The sequence below is a fragment of the Bolinopsis microptera genome, chromosome 3 (genome assembly GCF_026151205.1).
Source record: "Bolinopsis microptera isolate Bmic1 chromosome 3, MBARI_Bmic_1.0, whole genome shotgun sequence".
In the NCBI taxonomy this organism is placed as follows: domain Eukaryota; kingdom Metazoa; phylum Ctenophora; class Tentaculata; order Lobata; family Bolinopsidae; genus Bolinopsis; species Bolinopsis microptera.
This window is the reverse complement of record NC_087074.1, coordinates 7251544-7270619: the sequence shown is the minus strand read 5'-3', so window position 1 is coordinate 7270619 and position 19076 is coordinate 7251544. Positions and strand designations below refer to the sequence as shown.

Here is a 19076-nt window from a genome sequence, read left to right as displayed (position 1 = left end):
AAGCATCTGATAGATATCACTCCCCTCTATCAGAAACAACTATTAAGTCGATTTCGAGAGAATTTTGATGAAGACCCCCCCCCCCCGGCCCCCTTAAGAGATGTTTTTAACATGTGACCCCTAAATGCCATTGACTATCGTAATCTTAACCACACCGGCCTCACAGTTATTATTCTGCTATAATAACACATGAGATAAACTTGGTTCCATTCCAGCACGCTCTCTTTCTGTTCACATGTTCCAATCTTATTATGTAACTGCACTTTGCATCACGTGTTCAACTTTACAACTTTAACGAGAATCCCACGAAAACAAATAATTTAATGAGGTAATGTTTTCAAATATCCTGATTCTGATGTCTTCTCACAGATTACGCGATATTAACATATTAGTATCATCCACTTACAGGACGTCAATTTAAACACGTTTCCTTCGATATTCCACTATTATTATTAAACATTATAGTAACTTAGTAAGAAGTACTGTTGCTGTGATATTATTGAGTAAATAATGAGTCCAATATGATTTATGAAGGAGCTTAATATTTTGTGTGTTAAATGTTGACCACAAGGTTCCCATGATAAATGTTGATCGATTACTTAGCTGTGCATGTTATTGCATTAATAAATATTAGAAGACTATAAAACTCTAAATAACCTGTCTTATCACAGACACCATACTGCTTAACAGTCATACCATATTATCAGGATGGAGAATGCAACAATTATTGTCTTATTTCTGACTCAAATATATCCTCGAAACTCGTTTAAATTCTTAATAAAATGTTTGATAAGTTAAGAAACAATGAAGAAGGGGAGGTGTTATCTCAAGTCAGTCTCGGTGCTCAAATTCGCAAACTAACCTCATTCCGTGACGTCTGCATCACAAGACATTCACTGCTCAGACATAGACCTGTAATCTCATTATTGGTGGGGTGGAGCCAATCAGAGCGCTGTATTCTACCCGATCAGCCAATCAGAGCGCTGTATTCTACCCGATCAGCCAATCAGAGCGCTGTATTCTACCCGATCAGCCAATAACAGGACAGTATTTTTACCGATCGTTCAATCAGAGCACAGTATTCTAAGCAATCGGCCAGTTGGGAATGAGCAATCGGCACGTGACCAATCATTAGTCACGTGACCTAGTTATGCATCAGTTTCGTATATGAAGAACAGGAAGTCCCAAATGATGCCGGTAATCGTGTAACACACGAATTATCAGGTCCGATGAAAACACGTGTTAATTATCAGGTCCGATCAAGACTACAAGTTGAGTCATGTGACTGAACGGTTTGTTTCAGAATATCAGAATAATATGTTACATTACTAATTCTACTTGATAATCCGATTATTATGCGCTAATAATCCCAACCTGATCGACTTATTTAATGCTAAATTATATAGTACACAATGTTATACCCAGTTAACAAATGCTAGACTGTTTGCAGAGATCAGCGAGTAGAATAGAGTCTTCTGATTGGCAGAGCGCCAGGTTAATAGTTACTAGTTATAATGGGTCGCCAACTGAGCCGGCTCAGATAACTCTGCGAGAATATTTTTCTTTATAAAATCAGTAGATTATCAATAAAACTTAAGTTGATGGTTGTAGTCGTCGCCAACAGAGACTTTGGGGTGGCTCAGATATTATTATCTTTGAGAGCCGAGGGTTATCATTAAAAGAATAAAAGTAGTTCTGCAGTATTTCTGGTATTGAATGTGAGGATGTTGTTGTAAGGGGGTATGAAGTAGGAATCATTATCGTGTTGTTACTGACTAACACTTAATAACACTTAGGAACCAATAAAATAGTTAGTAAACATCACAGTTTACTTGCTAGCGAGTAATTGCACTAATCATCGCTGCTCGTGCTGCCTCATTCTTTCTCTCCAGCGAGGGTAATTTCAAATGTAAACACTGAAACTACGAAATAAAGCTTGTTCCTGTACAAAGTAGAGCCAGCTGAACCTTTAGTACTTGTGAAGTTTATTTCATGGTAAATACTGAGAAGTTCTCAGAAAGGTGTGATGAAATACGGGTAAATTTACACGGCTCTCAACAGACGATTACAAATTATGGTGTACTAATGTAATAAGTACATCAGGTTACTGGAGAGTCTCGACGGTTTGAAAACTGATAAAAAGATAATCGATAGATGAATATATTTCTGAAGGAGTTAACCGGGCTTTCCGGCCATTGGAAATAAATTGATTTTCTATAAGTGAATTTCGGAGCGGCCGGCCGATAAGAAATATTCAGTCTGGCCAGGGAAATATGATTAGGGTTTTTGTTGTTGTGACAACTTTAAATGAACTTTAAATCGAGTTCAGACTTGAGGAGCTGCTACCGTTATCACCGGACAATATTAGGAATATTTGAGGATTGCGGAAGTTGGGTGGAGCCAAATATTGACTATTCCACTCAACTTCAGCTGTCAGAATGGGTACATCAGATTTTAGCAGCGTACAATTTGGTACCTTCTGACTTTAAACCATATTCACGTATTTCCATTTTCTGTCAAAGTCGTTGATAATCATTTTACCACTTTTATAAATGCCATGGCATCGACAACTAAACTATCCCACTAATAGTAATAATGAATAACTATCATATTGACCTTTAAGGTCCTGAGAACTGAAAACAGCTCTCAGCAGATGATCTCTACCCTAAATCTCTCAGTTCCTTTCCCAATACTATGAGGTACCGCCGATAATAACCATCCCACACTTACAGCCATGTAATCCCCCTCCCCCTGTCTTTTACCGATTAGAAACCAGTAAATGAGATGAGAAAATAACTATTTCAGGGGTCGGTAATGGAACCACTAACTTACCAATAAGAAAACTGAAACTCAATTAATATATCGGGACGGGATCACAGGCCACAGTTCCTGTTAGATATCTCTCACCCTCTGCTAGAAACCCGATACAGAGTTACAGTCACACCTAGTCTAATAGTTTTTAGGATGACTAACTCCGTGCACCGTGTCCCACTTGTAACAGTAATGAGATATAGATACTATCAGCACCAGCACTCTCTTAATTAGACGAGGGTGATACATTGTATCAGGATGAGATCTAGGGTTTCCTAATCCAATGACAGGCCATCTGAGATCTCCCCTGGGGCCAAGCCAACCATGACGTTAAGTAGGGGGAATAGAACACGTGGTGTGAAGTGTACTGCACGTGGTGTGAAGTGCACTGCACGTGGTGTGAAGTGTACTGCACGTGGTGTGAAGTGTACTGCAGGTGGTAAGTGTACTGCACGTGGTGTGAAGTGTACTGCACGTGGTGTGAAGTGTACTGCAGGTGGTAAGTGTACTGCACGTGGTGTGAAGTGTACTGCACGTGGTGTGAAGTGAATTGCAAGTGCAGTTTGTTTTTGAGGGGCGCTCAAGTGGAACTAACACAGAAAGTTAGTGTCCCTAACAGCTTCCAGACCCCACCCTAACGGATTAACAGAAACTAAATCAGAACCACCTTGATACAATCTATCTGGTTGGTATGGTCAGCGATGCAAGACAATCAAATATCTACTGTTGTCCAAACACGGTGAAGATATGCTAGGAACAAAATATTTCCCAAGTGAAATTTCCGAACAGTTTATCCCTGATTAGCCGCAATCAATATTCACTTTTACAACTTTAATCCTTAAATATAACGTCAAGCTAAAACTAAGTGGATGAACAGTTAAACCTGGTGATGGTATAACCACAAACCACATACAACTACAGGGTGTTTCAAAACTTTAGACGAACCTGACAAAGTAGCCTGTTTTCTCCTCAATATTTTCTGACTGAACATTCCCTGTGAGATGGAATGTTTCTCGATCTCCCTCCTCACTTCCCCGCTGATCTCCTCTGTCGAGAGGAAGTTGCCCACGTGCTATCCACAAGTTAACTCGTTCAGCGTACTGGGTGCAGATCTCTGTTGCTGTAAAGAAACCAGGTTATTAATATTTGGAAGTACCATCTGCAAACTATGCAGCAGAAATTTAACCTTGAGGAATGAGGAAGTCCATTTGGCCATTAAAAAGCTCAACTTTAAGATTCTTAATTTAGATTCCAGTCAGGTAACTTCACTAATGTCGCTTGTCGACGTGGACAGTAAAACCTGGTTTAATAATTAATGCTCTATTTAAATAATTAAATGAAAAACGCTCAGATTTAACTGGAAGAGTTTATTCAATTAATTATTTTCAGAGATTTCGCTCACTTAAAAAATATCAATCTAAGAATATGAGCATGATTTTCCTTTAACATGGATACAGTTTAATAACACATAAATTTAAAATAAGCACACTTCATTCGCTTTAATAAAGTTTTTAACGGTTGCTTAGCTTCCACGCCAATGAGGCGGAACTCTGCGTATTTTTCAGGAAATATTCACATGCAAGTTTTATCAAAACATGTCCCACACCACAGGTAAATTCCCCCAATATTAGTAATAAATTATTGATTAGAGTTGAGGCCAGCGTGGGAATTAGTCTGGGGCCACGTCGTGACATTGCACGTGGGCGGCACGTGACTTGTAAAGCGATAAGAGCGAGCTTATTGGTTAACACCATGGTCCAAACTAGGTTTTAATTTGTCTACTGCGGGAAAACTTGCTACTGTTTACCAGGAATTAATCCCTCTTAGCTCATCCTCCGATATCGTTATACGATAAAAAGTCTTATTACTATTGAATATCATTGATAATCCTGATATCGCCTGTGAATTAACAGTAACAGGAGTGATAGGTAGCAGACCGTTTGATGAAGGAGTAAAAAGGGACAGGGTTTTAACTGCTCAAACCATTATTTGAGATGAGGCGGCTCATTCTGTGGACCTCAGTTCTGTCTACCGTAAAACCCCCGTATAGTTCCACAAAGTAATTAGCTAATTATTGGGTAATCACGTAATTACCGACGGATTATCTTCTGATTAGAAGGACAAGAGTTTTGATATCGCTACTGCTCACAACCCTGAATTACCCCAGACTATAAAGCACACTATTGACATATTGAGGGAGGTAGGATTAGGGGCCCTGAAAAGTAACAACCTCTCTGTTACAAATCAACCATCTGCGATATACCATAGTTGTAACCACCACCAACCCCACCATCTACCCTCACCAAGCGTACCCACAAATCATGAGTGCTCCTTCATATTACCAGCCGTAGTAACATTTAGTGCAATTAGTTTAAGTGATCGGCTGGTTCTGATTATCAGATGATAAGAGGAGGGAGGTATGGTCCGATTACACTATCTTACGTTATAGTCTGTTCTAATAATATCAAATCAACCTCCCAACCTCCCTTCCCGTCCCAGATTAATATGCTGGATTTATGAGGGGGAGAAATACATTTTTACCAGGAGTAAAGTTAGAGTTAGGTCCAGACACCGGACTGTTTTTACAGGGATGATTTGGGGGAAATTGTTTCAGATTTGGAGGAGGCTAGATTGTTTTATATATAATGTGAATTGATGTAAATTGTGTAAAGTTGTAAGAACCTTCGCAGTCGGGAGCTCTTTTGAACAGGTCCAATATATCTTCTTCTGAAATGCAAACGGTGGTTAGTAATTAGTTAGTAAATTACAGTTAAGTTTACATTTAACTCTTTTTTTTATAATTACCTGAGATGAATTAATGAAAACTGAGAACAGTTACATTGAATAAAAACTTACAAAAAAAGTTGAAACCTAAATTTCATCCGCTATTTCTTTTGTGATGAAACATACAAAAAGAAAGGTCATCGTTACTGGCATTTAAACTTTCACTATTATTAATATCATTGTTTTCATGTCTTGCACTCTTTAAAAACTCTTCTAACTAAAGTCTAAACACACTGCCCAGCTCTGCTAAACCAATCAGAGCCCAGAACGGCAGATAAGAACCAATGGGAGGGCTTCATTTCCAGTAAACAATACAAAGCCGTATCCGGGTACTCGTATTGTTTGATTCAGGAGGGTTTTATTCAAATACTAGAGGTGTTCTAGTAGCCGGCTTTGTGGTCCTCTAATCTATTGTTATCACTGTGTTCGGGTATTGACACTGGTAAAGGTTTCCGGACCCGTTCAATTAACAGATATATTCTCCTCTGGAGGGTTTATGTAGTAGTTCCCACGGGTAGGGGGATGTTAATCTTAGAGAATTAGTGAGCCTTGTAAATACAGATACAAAGGAGGAGGAAGTCTTTGTGAGCCTTGAAATACAGAGGGGGAAGTCTTTGAGCTATCTATTATGCCCTGAGGCCGTCAACCGTTTTCTGTATCGAGTAAGGTGCAAGAAGATGAACTTGGGTAGAAAAGCGAGGCATTTTGCTGTCAGAGAGAGGAGTGCTCATCTCACTACATTCCCGTAGCAACAAGATAATATCACTATGGTAACGAGTCCTATCAACTAAAACATGTGGTTCAGCACTCTCCACTGATTGTCACATGACATGCTCCACTGCTGCAAGTGGATTATTTGTGATACCACTAGATTTTACCATTACCACTAGATTTTACCATTACAACACCTTTTGCCTCCACCTGTAGCAGTCTTGTAATATTCACAAGTCGTCAAGTGTTAGATTAAGTGTTAGATTAGGCAGACAGTGCGACTACTACTCTATTGTTTACACCGCTTTAACTATCTCTCAAGCACAGAATCCTAGTAATATTCCACTCTCAGATACATGTCACGTGACCCTAATACCACGTGTATTTGCACTGCTGACCAATCACAGGCCCCCTCCTGGTCTACTAATGGGACCTACAATTGGCAGATCTGATTAGGCCGGGGACACCTCACTGCCCAGCTGTTTTAACGTGCCCAACCAACTACTGGAAAATCTAGTTACCCAGAATTACAATCATTTCAACCTCGCAATGGAGCGAAGTGAGAGTCAATGGAGTGTGACGTTGTGAGGGTAGTCGGGGAGGTGCCCCAACTCTACCGACTTCATGTCACGTGGGCATGTTAACGAGTCATGTGACGCGTGTGCGCAGCTCTGAGTGGTTGAGATAAGAACACGTGGGCAGGTCTGTGGGGTGGACAGTATGGTCTATAATGCGTTTTGAAGGTTAGGATTGGGGTGAAACATAAACGAATAAAGAAGGACTGAATGCTGCACCCTAATGTAATGTTAAATCCTCGTCAATCTAATCGGTCAATAGTATCAGAGGTTAATTTTATGGTGGGAGCTTCACTAATGAAATACTGGAGGGGCAGGTGAAATGGGGCAGGGGTGTAGTTACTGGGAGTACTGAGGTGGAATACTTGAACTAATTCCAACCTACTTGAACTTATTAGATTCAGATACAGTACCAGGTACTGGGTGCTAACTTTACAGAGACACCCTCTAGACACCCAGACACAAGATGAGACAAGATGAGATGTGGGATAACAGTTTATTATAGTGAGATTGTGGTTTGGAGACAATATTCCAGAAGTTGAACCTTTTATATAAGGTTTAACTTCTGAAATATTGTCTCCAAACCACAAAAAAGAATTGTATATATGTATATATATCCAATCAATTGACATAGATCTTGTACTACCAGTTTATAATGTGTAATTTGCATGTTTTCTCAGATTTGGTAACTGAATTAAATTTCTATAATATGTAGCAATTCATATAAAATAATTGTACATGGCCGTTATTTTAGTTTTAATTTCGATAACGCTATCATATCACTGATAACGACTTAACGGTTATATTAATAGCCGGTTTTATTTCAGAAGACTCGGTCATCGTTTGCCGATAAGCAAATAAAATGGATTAAATTTTGTGTCAAACAAGTTATCACACTAAAAAGAAATATATCCCAAAAAATGATTAGAAAGAGTTCAACAAACCTTTGAGGCGAATGCGAGTAAGATCCAGCAACATGTCGTTCTTTGGAGAGTCTCTAAAAAGAGGTGAGGTATGGTTCTCAATATCAGGCTTCATGTTGAAGCTGTCGCAGAGACTAGCGTTACCGTTGTGGGGTGATGTAACGTCTTGAGAATGGAACGATAACCACTTCTGTACCTGAGGATGGGACAAGTGTTAGGAAGTTGTGGAGTTAAGGAGGCCGGGGGGGGCCATACAGTAGAGGATCACCCCCATTTTCTCAGGACACTTTTGAGGGTATCACATAATATATCCGGTACATGGCCCGACCAACAACAGTGATATGATGGGACTATAATGTAATGACAGATCTAACTTAAAGATCTAATATTATTCATTGGTTTCGAAGGGAGAGCCGAGGGAATGTAAGGGAATGTTAGTTTCAGGAGAATACTGCAGTTAGTAAAACGTTTTAGGACAATGGATTATTTGGCTACTTTTGAAATGACTGAGTTAGTCAACTGTTTCAAGAGAATATAACATTGTTTGGCTGAGTTACTAAATTTAAAGAGACGTCTACTTCTAGTTGGTAGAGACAAGTTTACTCGTTTTGTGAAACTAGTTGCCTATTGAAGTAATTAGAGCGAATAGTTTGACGCAAAAACAATTGGTGTGACGTCAGGTCACATGATGTCCAAATAAGGGCATGTCAGGTGAGTGACAGACGGTGCTGACAATGTGAGAGAGAGGGAAGAAGAGTGTCGCAGAAATAATCTGACGTCTCTCTCCCGCTAGTAGACACTACAAAGCAAGTCGGGTGACTGGTGACTGAGTCATGTGATCAGGACCGGGTCATGTGACGAGGAATAGATCTGAGTGAGTCTGAGAGACTGGAGATAGTTGTGAGTGAGACTGTGATTGGTGGTTAAGTAAGTACGTGAGTGAGAGTAGTTAGCTAAAAGTGAAAGTAGTTAGCTAGAAGGGCGACAAGTTGGTTTCTGACCTGGTCAATGGGTAGTCCGGTTACGGAAGCTAGTTTTTGTAAACGTTCGTCGTAAGATGCGGTTTTACCTTCTTCTCCTTCACTCAACACTGCAACAAAAACAAAGGTTATAAAACAGAACATGATGTTGATCTAGCCGAAGTATTTTTAAAGAATGTTTTATACAATTTTATCAATAACTGTCAGTTAAAAATTACAAAAAGTCAAATGTTTCGAATACTTAAAAACATAACAAGTCACTAAAATATCCCTCTACATATTATGTTGACTCACTTTGTTGATCTAGCCAAAGTTTGAGTAGTCTGTAGGTGTCTTTACCTCTCTCTGTCAGCATAGCCCAAGGCTTGGGATTCTGAAGGTTATACTATGATGTGGTTTATTATAACGTTCACTAACGTCCGACTGATTGCTAATTATTACTAATTATCACTGATTATTAATTATATTGATAACTAATTATATTGATTATTAAATAATAACATTGTAAGATAATAATATAAGAATAAAATAAGATAGTCGAATAATATGATATTATAAGTGTTACTATTGCGCACTTTTAATATTACTCCTCTTATATATTTTAATATTACTGTGAAAAAACGTCCGTAATATTTTATAACGCCAGAATACCACACTTAGGAAGAAAGCAGGAGGGGTAAACATAACACTTAGTTGCAAAACCGACAATTTGTCTTCCTTGCCGGTACCCAATAATTATACGACTTCTAGCTAATACCTCAATAAACTCTATCTTGATAGCATATTATCATGTCAGGGTGGTAGTAGGAGTACAGTATGGTCAGCAGTTTGTGTAACATGTGCAGTGTGACGTACAATGTTTTATAAATAACAAGCTCTCAACATCAGGAACTTACACTGTGCTCACTAACACTCGCTCTTAAAACTCCTCTCCTTTTCTCTCCTCCTCCTATCTCAATCTCCTCCTTTTAGTCCTCTCCTAGTCTCCTCCTCCTATCTCAATCTCCTCCTTTTAGTCCTCTCCTAGTCTCCTCCTCCTATCTCTATCTCCTCCTTTTAGTCCTCTCCTAGTCTCCTCCTCATATCTCAATCTCCTCCTTTTAGTCCTCTCCTAGTCTCCTCCTCCTATCTCAATCTCCTCCTTTTAGTCCTCTCCTAGTCTCCTCCTCATATCTCAATCTCCTCCTTTTAGTCCTCTCCTAGTCTCCTCCTCATATCTCAATCTCCTCCTTTTAGTCCTCTCCTAGTCTCCTCCTCATATCTCAATCTCCTCCTTTTAGTCCTCTCCTAGTCTCCTACTCCCAGTCTCAATCTCCTCCTTTTAGTCCTCTCCTAGTCTCCTACTCCCAGTCTCAATCTCCTCCTTTTAGTCCTCTCCTAGTCTCCTACTCCCAGTCTCAATCTCCTCCTTTTAGTCCTCTCCTAGTCTCCTCCTCATATCTCAATCTCCTCCTTTTAGTCCTCTCCTAGTCTCCTCCTCATATCTCAATCTCCTCCTTTTAGTCCTCTCCTAGTCTCCTCCTCATATCTCAATCTCCTCCTTTTAGTCCTCTCCTAGTCTCCTACTCCCAGTCTCAATCTCCTCCTTTTAGTCCTCTCCTAGTCTCCTACTCCCAGTCTCAATCTCCTCCTTTTAGTCCTCTCCTAGTCTCCTACTCCTAGTCTCAATCTCCTCCTTTTAGTCCTCTCCTAGTCTCCTACTCCTATCTCAATCTCCTCCTTTTAGTCCTCTCCTAGTCTCCTACTCCTATCTCAATCTCCTCCTTTTAGTCCTCTCCTAGTCTCCTACTCCTATCTCAATCTCCTCCTTTTAGTCCTCTCCTAGTCTCCTACTCCTATCTCAATCTCCTCCTTTTAGTCCTCTCCTAGTCTCCTACTCCTATCTCAATCTCCTCCTTTTAGTCCTCTCCTAGTCTCCTACTCCTATCTCAATCTCCTCCTTTTAGTCCTCTCCTAGTCTCCTACTCCCAGTCTCAAGGTCTCCTAATTTTCTATTTTATTTCTCGTATTTTATTTAATTCTTATCTTTTGGCAGTATTACACTCCCTCCTTGGCAAGTCTCGTTATAATGATTTAATCTTGTATGCTAGGCGAAGTTTATTGGCAGCTTCCCCAGTCAGACCGTTAGAAAGCAGGATTAGCTTAGCTCGTATGAGAGCATGGCAAGCAGCAGTATCGGCCGGCCATTGGATCATCAAGTAATCCTCTCAAGCCCGTCCTCTGCTGTACCGTACCGGCCTAATCCACATGACCGTATTAGGGCATAATATGTGACGTGGCATCACGTGATGACCTTATTAGGAGGTTTAAGCGTGCTCTTGTACCATGACCCGATCTAATGCGGACTAAGGAGCCGCTTATTAATTAGTTATACCCCAAATTAAACTTTCTAATTATGCAAATTCCCCTCGTTAAACAATGTTAATCCGGATCTTTAACAAGCGTTTAATCAGGCTTTTTCACTGCTAGTTTCGGTTAAGTTTAAAGTGATTTATTTAATGGCATTCTGTCAAATCTACCGCCCAATTAACCGACCTATCCTGAGCTGTGGTTTGTTTCTAGTGGCCAATTTACAGGGCTATATCGAAATAAACTGGAATATGCTCATCTTTTACAGTGCTAAATCTAGAATTTAATATTTAAATATACGACTTATATGATAGACTTTAAGTCGAGACTGGCAGAATTTTAGGGAGTTTAAACTTGACGAAAATTAAACAAATATTGTGAATCGAAAGGGAGGAGAAGAACGTGTACCACAAAGCAGAATGCTGACAAGAAAGGCGCTGATAAAAATAAGAAAAAAGGAAGAAAGAAGATAATACTCACGGCGAAGGAGGAAGATCTGTTTATAAATACCATGAGCTGAATAATACACAAAACAGTGACAAGAGTGGTAGTACTACTAAGAGGAGAAAGTAAAAGTCAGTTAGGCTGTGTCTCAGAGTGAGAGATGCCTGACGGAGAGAGGGAACCCAGGCAAGTTACCCCGGCCCGGATAGAACACTTAATTTGAATTTAATGCTATTCTTACAAGAGGATGTGACAATCCGTTTAAAGAGGAATTGTTTTTACTTTGTTACTAAGATTTGGTCCTAGTAAATATCACTTAGTTTCTGGTACCATGACGCATATCAGTTCATTATGTTCCTGCCATCACCATGGAAACCAGGTGATATCACCATGGAGACCTGGTTCCTGATACGGTGGAAAGTTAATTGAGTGGGGCTCCACACCGGCTAACTGACCTGTTAACTGTAACCATGGTAACGAGCTAACTGGATCACAGGCAACTAGTTGAAACCTTACAGTTAATCACACTATCTAAACCGTGTTTAATTATTTCTGGTCTGTTAGCTCCACACTACACCCCACTTTACTAAACTTTACAGGTGTTCCCCGGGTCTATTGGTGCGTTATTGGTCACCAGGTATATTAATTATCTGCAATAATATTGAGTGGGGGGAGCTACCCAAGCATGAAGCTAGAGGAAGCCGGGTCTCAGTGAACAGTCGGGCTGACTGCCCTGAGCAGCCCCCATCTCGACTAAACATCACGTGGTATTTTATTGTGTTTTTATTGGAGGAGAGAGGGCACGGAGCGGGCTGATTGGCTTGTTCGGGTAACAGAGCTGATGGATAAGCTGTTTAATTGTGAGTTTAAGCAATAATTATTGCAAATACCTGTTTACAGTAGCCGTGAGAGAACTGTAAAACGGAATGTGTTTTATTTACTGTAAAAATGGACCGAAATTTGCACTTAACTTAACTGGGGCGTTGTTCAGCTATTGATAAAACTTCAATTAAATCTCAATGTTTTCTTAACTTTTACTGAAAAATCTTTACCCTATAAAGTGCGATTAGTGAAATTTTATTCACTAGCGTGTAGGCGGAGTATTAACAAATAGTCTCATGGTTTTGGGTATTTTCACAAATATTGGTGAGAATTACTATGTTTTAGTAAAACTGTGGTAAGAGTAACAATACAGTACACTTTTACTAACTAAATATCTAAATACTCAGACTATCTGTTTATCTATCTGATTGTTATGAAGGATATCTGTGGTTTAGAGCTGCTGCCATTGTACCCATGACAACGTCACGTGATTATGTGGTTACCATGGAAACGTGTGGGCTGGGTTATTGAACGGAGAGTTTTGCAAGCTTACAAAGATACGATTGTAATTTTAAATTAGAACTTAAAACTCTGTCGTCGCAAACACATAACTAGAAGGAAAGTGAGAAAATGAGAAGTGTTCAAAACTAGTCAAACCAATAGAACGGGAATAGAACTGATATTCTCACATTTACAGCACTATTTTCCATATTATAATATCGATAACTGGTAAGATATCATCGCCTCTGTTTTTCATATGAAAAAGATATGGATCGAACAAACAAGTTAGCCGTATAATTATATGTGCGAGTAAACAACAAATGTTTGAAGAGCTGAGAGCTAAAAACGAACCTGGCAAGAGAAAGTAGATACGAGGGAAGCAAAGTGAGAGGAACCCAGACAGTGAAAATAACAATAACGAGAAATAAGAGCGCGGAATCTAAAAGTAAACTAGAAGTAGTGTAACATGTAGAGCTGCTACACCGATAACACTATAGCAGAAGAAGAGGACGAGGAGGCAGGATGACTCCTATACGCGTTGTCAAGTGATACGTTATGCTTACGATTGATCAGCACAACTCGAACAGCCCCTCACTTGCCAAATATCAACTGTTTACAGTTTCTATAGGGGAGACTGTGCACGTGGGCGCTCACGTGACACCACGTGACTCCAATCCGGCTGTCTGATTGGCGGGAGCGTTATAGGTGCGATATTTGACACTTGGTGAGGAGGTGGAGAGAGAGAGCGAGAAGTTAAAGGCAAAATAGTTCACATTGTGCTTGCGTGCTTGTAAATCAGAGGGGGAGGCAGGAATTAGAGGGAAACTTACAAAGTTCAGAGTTGGTGAGGGAGAGACATGCTATTATTGTAAGGGGGGTGTTATAACGCCGGTCACGTGACCCACCCGCTAGCTAGCTAACGTCAATTCATACGCTGAATTATACGCTCCAATGAATTATTCTAATTTATGCAAGCATGTCGGGTCGCCGAGAGAAGTATGCATAAACCATATGCAATTTTCATTTTACCGGAGTTTTATTCACGATTTCAGGGGTCTGGTTGTTAGGTGACAGGAATATTTCTTAAACAGATGGATACCACGCCACATACCTCACATTTAATAAATAATAATACCGCAATTGTAATCTATGCTAACCTAAATTATTAGTTATAAATAGTGCTGCATACTTGTACCATTATTTGTGGTTAAATGGTAAGCCGCAGTTGATAGTAAATGTTGTAAATTTAAGTTTAAGTAAATCTAAGTTACCCAAATATCGGTAAATAATACACAAATCTAAGAAGCTGTTAAGCAGTTAATCATAATTAAAGTTGAAATAGACAGAGATTAAATATTTATATAATAAAGGTTTGTCTGATCAAATCGGCCTCTGATTTCACTGAATGGAACTGATATTACTATTTATCCATCTCAGGGGCCAATTCCAACAGGCTACTATGTAAAGAGATGGGAACTCACGTTTAAAATCTGGGAAACTGTCGCTTGTCCTTTACCAAGAGATCTCGCTACTTTCGTCTGAGACAATCCTTCGTATTTCATCCTCTGCTTCAGAGAATTTACTATCGATATCGTATCTAGATCATCCCCTGTAACCATGGTAACATGTTAGATATTATTCATGTAACCACAAATGTATATAAGACTTCATCCATGTGTCCGTGAAACCGATAGCTGTTGATTGAAATGATTTAAACACTTTTAAACTACTCTTTTTAAAATGCCCAAATTATCTATGTTCATAAAAATGTCAGATAAAACTATTAGTATTTGTCTATTAACACGTATTTAAACACAGAGGAGCTGATAATGAAGAGACTAAGGAAGAGAAGGAGGAGATAATGGAATAAAGAGATGATCAGCTCTATAATAAGAGGAACAACACGCTCCCTTCCCAAATCAATATTCCAACTTAGTGAAGTCCTACAAGAGTGTTGGTGGGTCTAGACACATCATCTATTATGGGGTGTTGCTCATCCCTTTCAACCAATAACAAGCCAGGAAACAGTGTCACGTGGTAGTGTCGTGTGCTGTTTTCGAATGGCAGGGAAAGTTACTGAACGGCTAGTGTCAATGGTTTAGACCAAACACTGCCACAATTTCAGCTGTAACCATGGAAACAGAGCAGATATTGCGGCAGTAATAAGTTTGTTTCTTTAGAATAGCGGTTATTTGGTGCGGATTGACCCAGAGGGTGAAAAGAGTGGTATAACCAGAACAATGACTTTATTACTAACTGATTAATCACTGCCTGGTTTTATACCTCGCCAACTTTCTCTCTAACTTCAGGAAAAGTTTTCAACTGAGAAAAATAAATATACTGCCAAACTCACACGAGTAAAAACACAAGTAAAATAAAATGACAAGCTTTAAAAAGTGGAGTTAGATCGATCTATCATAATATGTCTACAGTTTACGGTGAAAAAACACATTACTCATTGACAAAGACCCCTTCAAGAGGTACTTATAGCCGCACACAAACAGAGACCAGAGTGTGGAGGTTTTTAAAGTTAAAAGGGTATCACGTAATAGAGGCTTAATGGACTGCTCATTGGCAAAATATCTTTTAAAAACACACAGCACATTCTTGTTCTGAAGATTTCTTTGGAACATGTTTTTAAAGGAAATGGTAAATTTTGGATCAGCCGATTCTTCCTAAAACTAAAAGATGCAAAATGTGAACTAAACAGATTCTTTTTGAATGTTTGCATTTAGAATTTAAACCAATTTTAAACCCTGGACTGGAGGGTGGAATTTGGAATACCACAAATCAAATAATTTTGAGTAGGATATGAAATTGAGCATGAAAAATAATTTAGATAAATTGAAATACAAATCCAAAATTCAGCCCAAACAATAGTATTGATCAGGGCACCACATCTTATAAGTAAAAGGTAGTAGTGTCGAATAAAGGTATAGATAAAGTCAGGTCTTAGAGCGAGTTAGAAAACCACAACTAGAAGTGCGAGAGTAGCAGTGGCGAGTAATGGCGAGTAACGCGTGCTAAGTGCACTGGAATGGTAAAGTGCTCAGTCCAGATTTGACAAGGCTATCAGGTCTAGAGGGGGAATCAGTAGTAAGTTTTCTGAAAAGCAGCAGTACTACAGAAACCGGGCAACTAAAACAAAAGGCACCAATTAGTTGTTGCCATGACAACGCGTCCTTCACAGTTGAGTGAGCTCGAGTACTTGTGGCGTCTAGACCCTTCTCTTTGTGAACTAATTGCAACTATTTGTACGGTCTATCGAACAAGTCTACAGTTACCATGACAACTAGACTACCAAGCTACTACCGTCCAAACGCCTCGAATGAAAACCCAACGAAACGAACCGAACCGAAATCCAAACCTCGACAAGGCCGGAAAACCAGCGAGCTGAGAAAACAGCTCTTAAGAAGAGATACAAAGGCAGATAACAAACGCAGCGAGATGTAACACTAAGATAAGATGATTTGTTGAGGAGCTAGTAAACTGGGAGTAAACCTCCCAACAGCGCCCTACTCACCAGGCGCTAATGGCCGCTAATTGCGAGTCAATTGATAATTGTAACTGCTGTGATTTTCGAATTAATACCCCCTTGGCATGGCGGCATTTGGGAGGCTTCTTGAATAAGAGCGAGAGCGTCCCGGTGGAGCAATTGAGGCAGTCAGAAGGATAATTACCTATGTCAAGGGTGTATGGGTTGTCACGGTAACTAGACTGAGGGGAGATATATATATACTAGTATATAGTACGGGTGCACTGTCTATTAAATAGGAACTATGAATAGAAGGGGCCGCGCTTATCTGACATGTATAATAGTCTAGTTGCCATGGTAACTGCTCTTATCTGACATGAGTACCCTGAATAACGACTGTCCTTTCAGCTGCTACAGATAACGGACGGAACAGCTACAGATAGCAACTATTCTCTTACCACTAAAATCATTGTCAGGCAGCTACTACTAGGACTTCAAATTTTAAACAGCATGCACCCGGGGAAGTTAACCACCATTGGGGGCTGATAACGCTGGCTTTTTGCCCTGAATCTATCAAATATTATAGTTGTCATCAGACTTTAACAGTCTGATAGATAAGACAACATGATGAGGGTCTAGTATTATAGTTGTCATGGTAACGGTAGACAGCCGTGTGCAGATCCAGCGATGTTTCCTGTCGCATACAAAGCAATCACTACTGGCGAATGTAAAAACTGGATTTCGGATTTTTTAAATGTCAAATTGATTTTAACCTGTTCGAAAAATCAGAGAAATTTTTGGGTTGAGCAAGATAGACAAAGACTGAAATAGATAGAGTGAGACTTGAAAGGGGCTAACTATAAATCTAAAGTTTTCGGTAATAAAACAATCTCACTGAAAATTTTAGAGCTCGATTTTGGCAGACATTTCACGATTTTCAACAAAGGATGTGAAGAATGGTTGTCATGGTGATGCTCGTAAAATCGTAAAATCTATGACACGTGACTAACTTTAACAATAGCCGGTATAATAAAAGAATCAACGAAATCTGGGACAAAAACAAAGAGAATTTGAAATCTTCGAACAGAAAGTGCTAGCGATGTGGGGACAGATGCCATAGTAGCGTGATTTTAGTTGAGAAGCTGAAAACAGTGTACGATTATACCGGATTGGGATGGTAAATATAAAACAGCTAAAAAGTTGCAATGTTGAAAAACACAAATGAAAAGGCTACTTCAAAATTGGGAAATAATAATCAGATCGCAGAGAAAGTCAAAGAAGTTCAGTGCACTTACCAGTGCAAACCAACTGTTAATTTAACTTGGTACTTGGGGAGAAAGTTATAAAATATTGCTTACGTGACATACTCATTTAGTGGGAATAAGCTATAGTTTGCCCTCAAATATTGCCTTAAATTAAATTTATCAATAGAAAGCTTGAAAGTTTGGAAGATTGAGAATCCCGTGATAACTTCACTTTAAAGATGTTTTCGATGTTGAGCAAAATGTTAAACTAAACGATAACTAGTAAAATAGGCCACTTATATTCGTATTCTTTGAAAAACGACGGGAACCGGAAACACTCTCAAAATTAGAAATAGGTAATATTATTGAAAACTATCTGATAATAACTTTGAGTCGAAACATAATAAAAAGAGGTTTTCTAATTCTATGAACTGAGCCAATAAATCATTGAGAATGCGAGCTAAAAGGAGGAATATCCCAAACAGGCGATATATGCAGGCCAGTAAACCAGTTGTCTACAAGGAAGCTATAGATTCAGCAAACATAATTGTTGCAGGTTGCTGCTTAATGATATTGAGGGGTTATTTAAACGCTCCCAGCCGTCGCTCTACTTATATTTGGTTTCCTACGTAACACGACACATTTTGAAACATACGTTTAAGTTGGGATAGAATATTGTAAAGTATGGGCACTGATATAGAGGGTTTGAAATATCTCTTACGTGATACGGTGGTTAATAAAGTGCGACAAACACCCCAGAACTGGAAACAAGTGCTACCAAAACACGTATTCTGAATTACCAGAACAAGTGCTATTAAAACAAGAGAAAACTTATGACAGTGTCAAACCTGAGGGAAGGTTGAATTCTGGAAATGAAGAAACCGGTGAAAAATCAGAGACTTCCTCGCCGCCGAATGCAAATCTAGGTACGAAGTTCTGGAGCGGGTTGGAGGAGCTTCGGGGTGAACCGTTCTCGACAGAAGTAGAGGTCGAACTCGGGGACTTGCTCTCTACTTTGGGCGGCTGGGTTGAGCTGCTTTTGCTTTCGCTGCTGTGTTTTAGAGTGTTTCCGTTGCTGTAGCTTGGTGACGATCTTTCCGATTTCTCTGGAGAAGACTTGTCAGGAGAATGCATATAAAAGGTAGACTTCAACTCAGACACGTCGAATATACCTTTCTGGAACTTTTCATAACCCGTAATAGGAGACGTTTTGGAAGAGCGGATCAGAGTTGATTGGGAAAAAACCATGAGATGTCAAACAACCTTATCGTTCAAGCAACCCTGGCAATTGGTTGGCGTAATTAGTTAGGACTATTTAAGACTAGCGCGTGCTTTTGGTTTGCGGAGTAAATCTGAATAGCTCGTTTGATCGAAGGGTCAGAATTTGAATGCGCGGCGCGCATGGAAGTTTCGTCGACATATATCATATATGAGGACATTACATTATATATATATAT

At 39.4% G+C, this 19076-nt stretch overlaps 1 protein-coding gene across 2 annotated transcripts in view; it reads right to left on the bottom strand.

The window, feature by feature from the left end:
- LOC134812952 (uncharacterized) overlaps nucleotides 1-18506 on the bottom strand; it is a 42964-nt gene extending 24458 nt beyond the window's left edge. Inside the window, exons 1-7 of one of the 2 annotated variants that reach the window (XM_063820580.1) lie at nucleotides 18468-18506; nucleotides 14382-14509; nucleotides 9079-9157; nucleotides 8806-8894; nucleotides 7826-8000; nucleotides 5494-5538; nucleotides 3757-3931 (exon numbers count right to left, since the gene is read on the bottom strand). In XM_063820580.1, coding sequence (XP_063676650.1) covers nucleotides 3757-3802 — 46 coding nt within the window. In that variant the 5' untranslated portion in view covers nucleotides 3803-3931; nucleotides 5494-5538; nucleotides 7826-8000; ... (2 more) ...; nucleotides 14382-14509; nucleotides 18468-18506. Of the gene's footprint in view, nucleotides 1-3756; nucleotides 3932-5493; nucleotides 5539-7825; nucleotides 8001-8805; nucleotides 8895-9078; nucleotides 9170-14381; nucleotides 14510-18467 lie in introns of those variants that run through there. The other variant, XM_063820579.1, reaches the window with a different exon arrangement.
- Nucleotides 18507-19076: the final 570 nt, after the last annotated feature.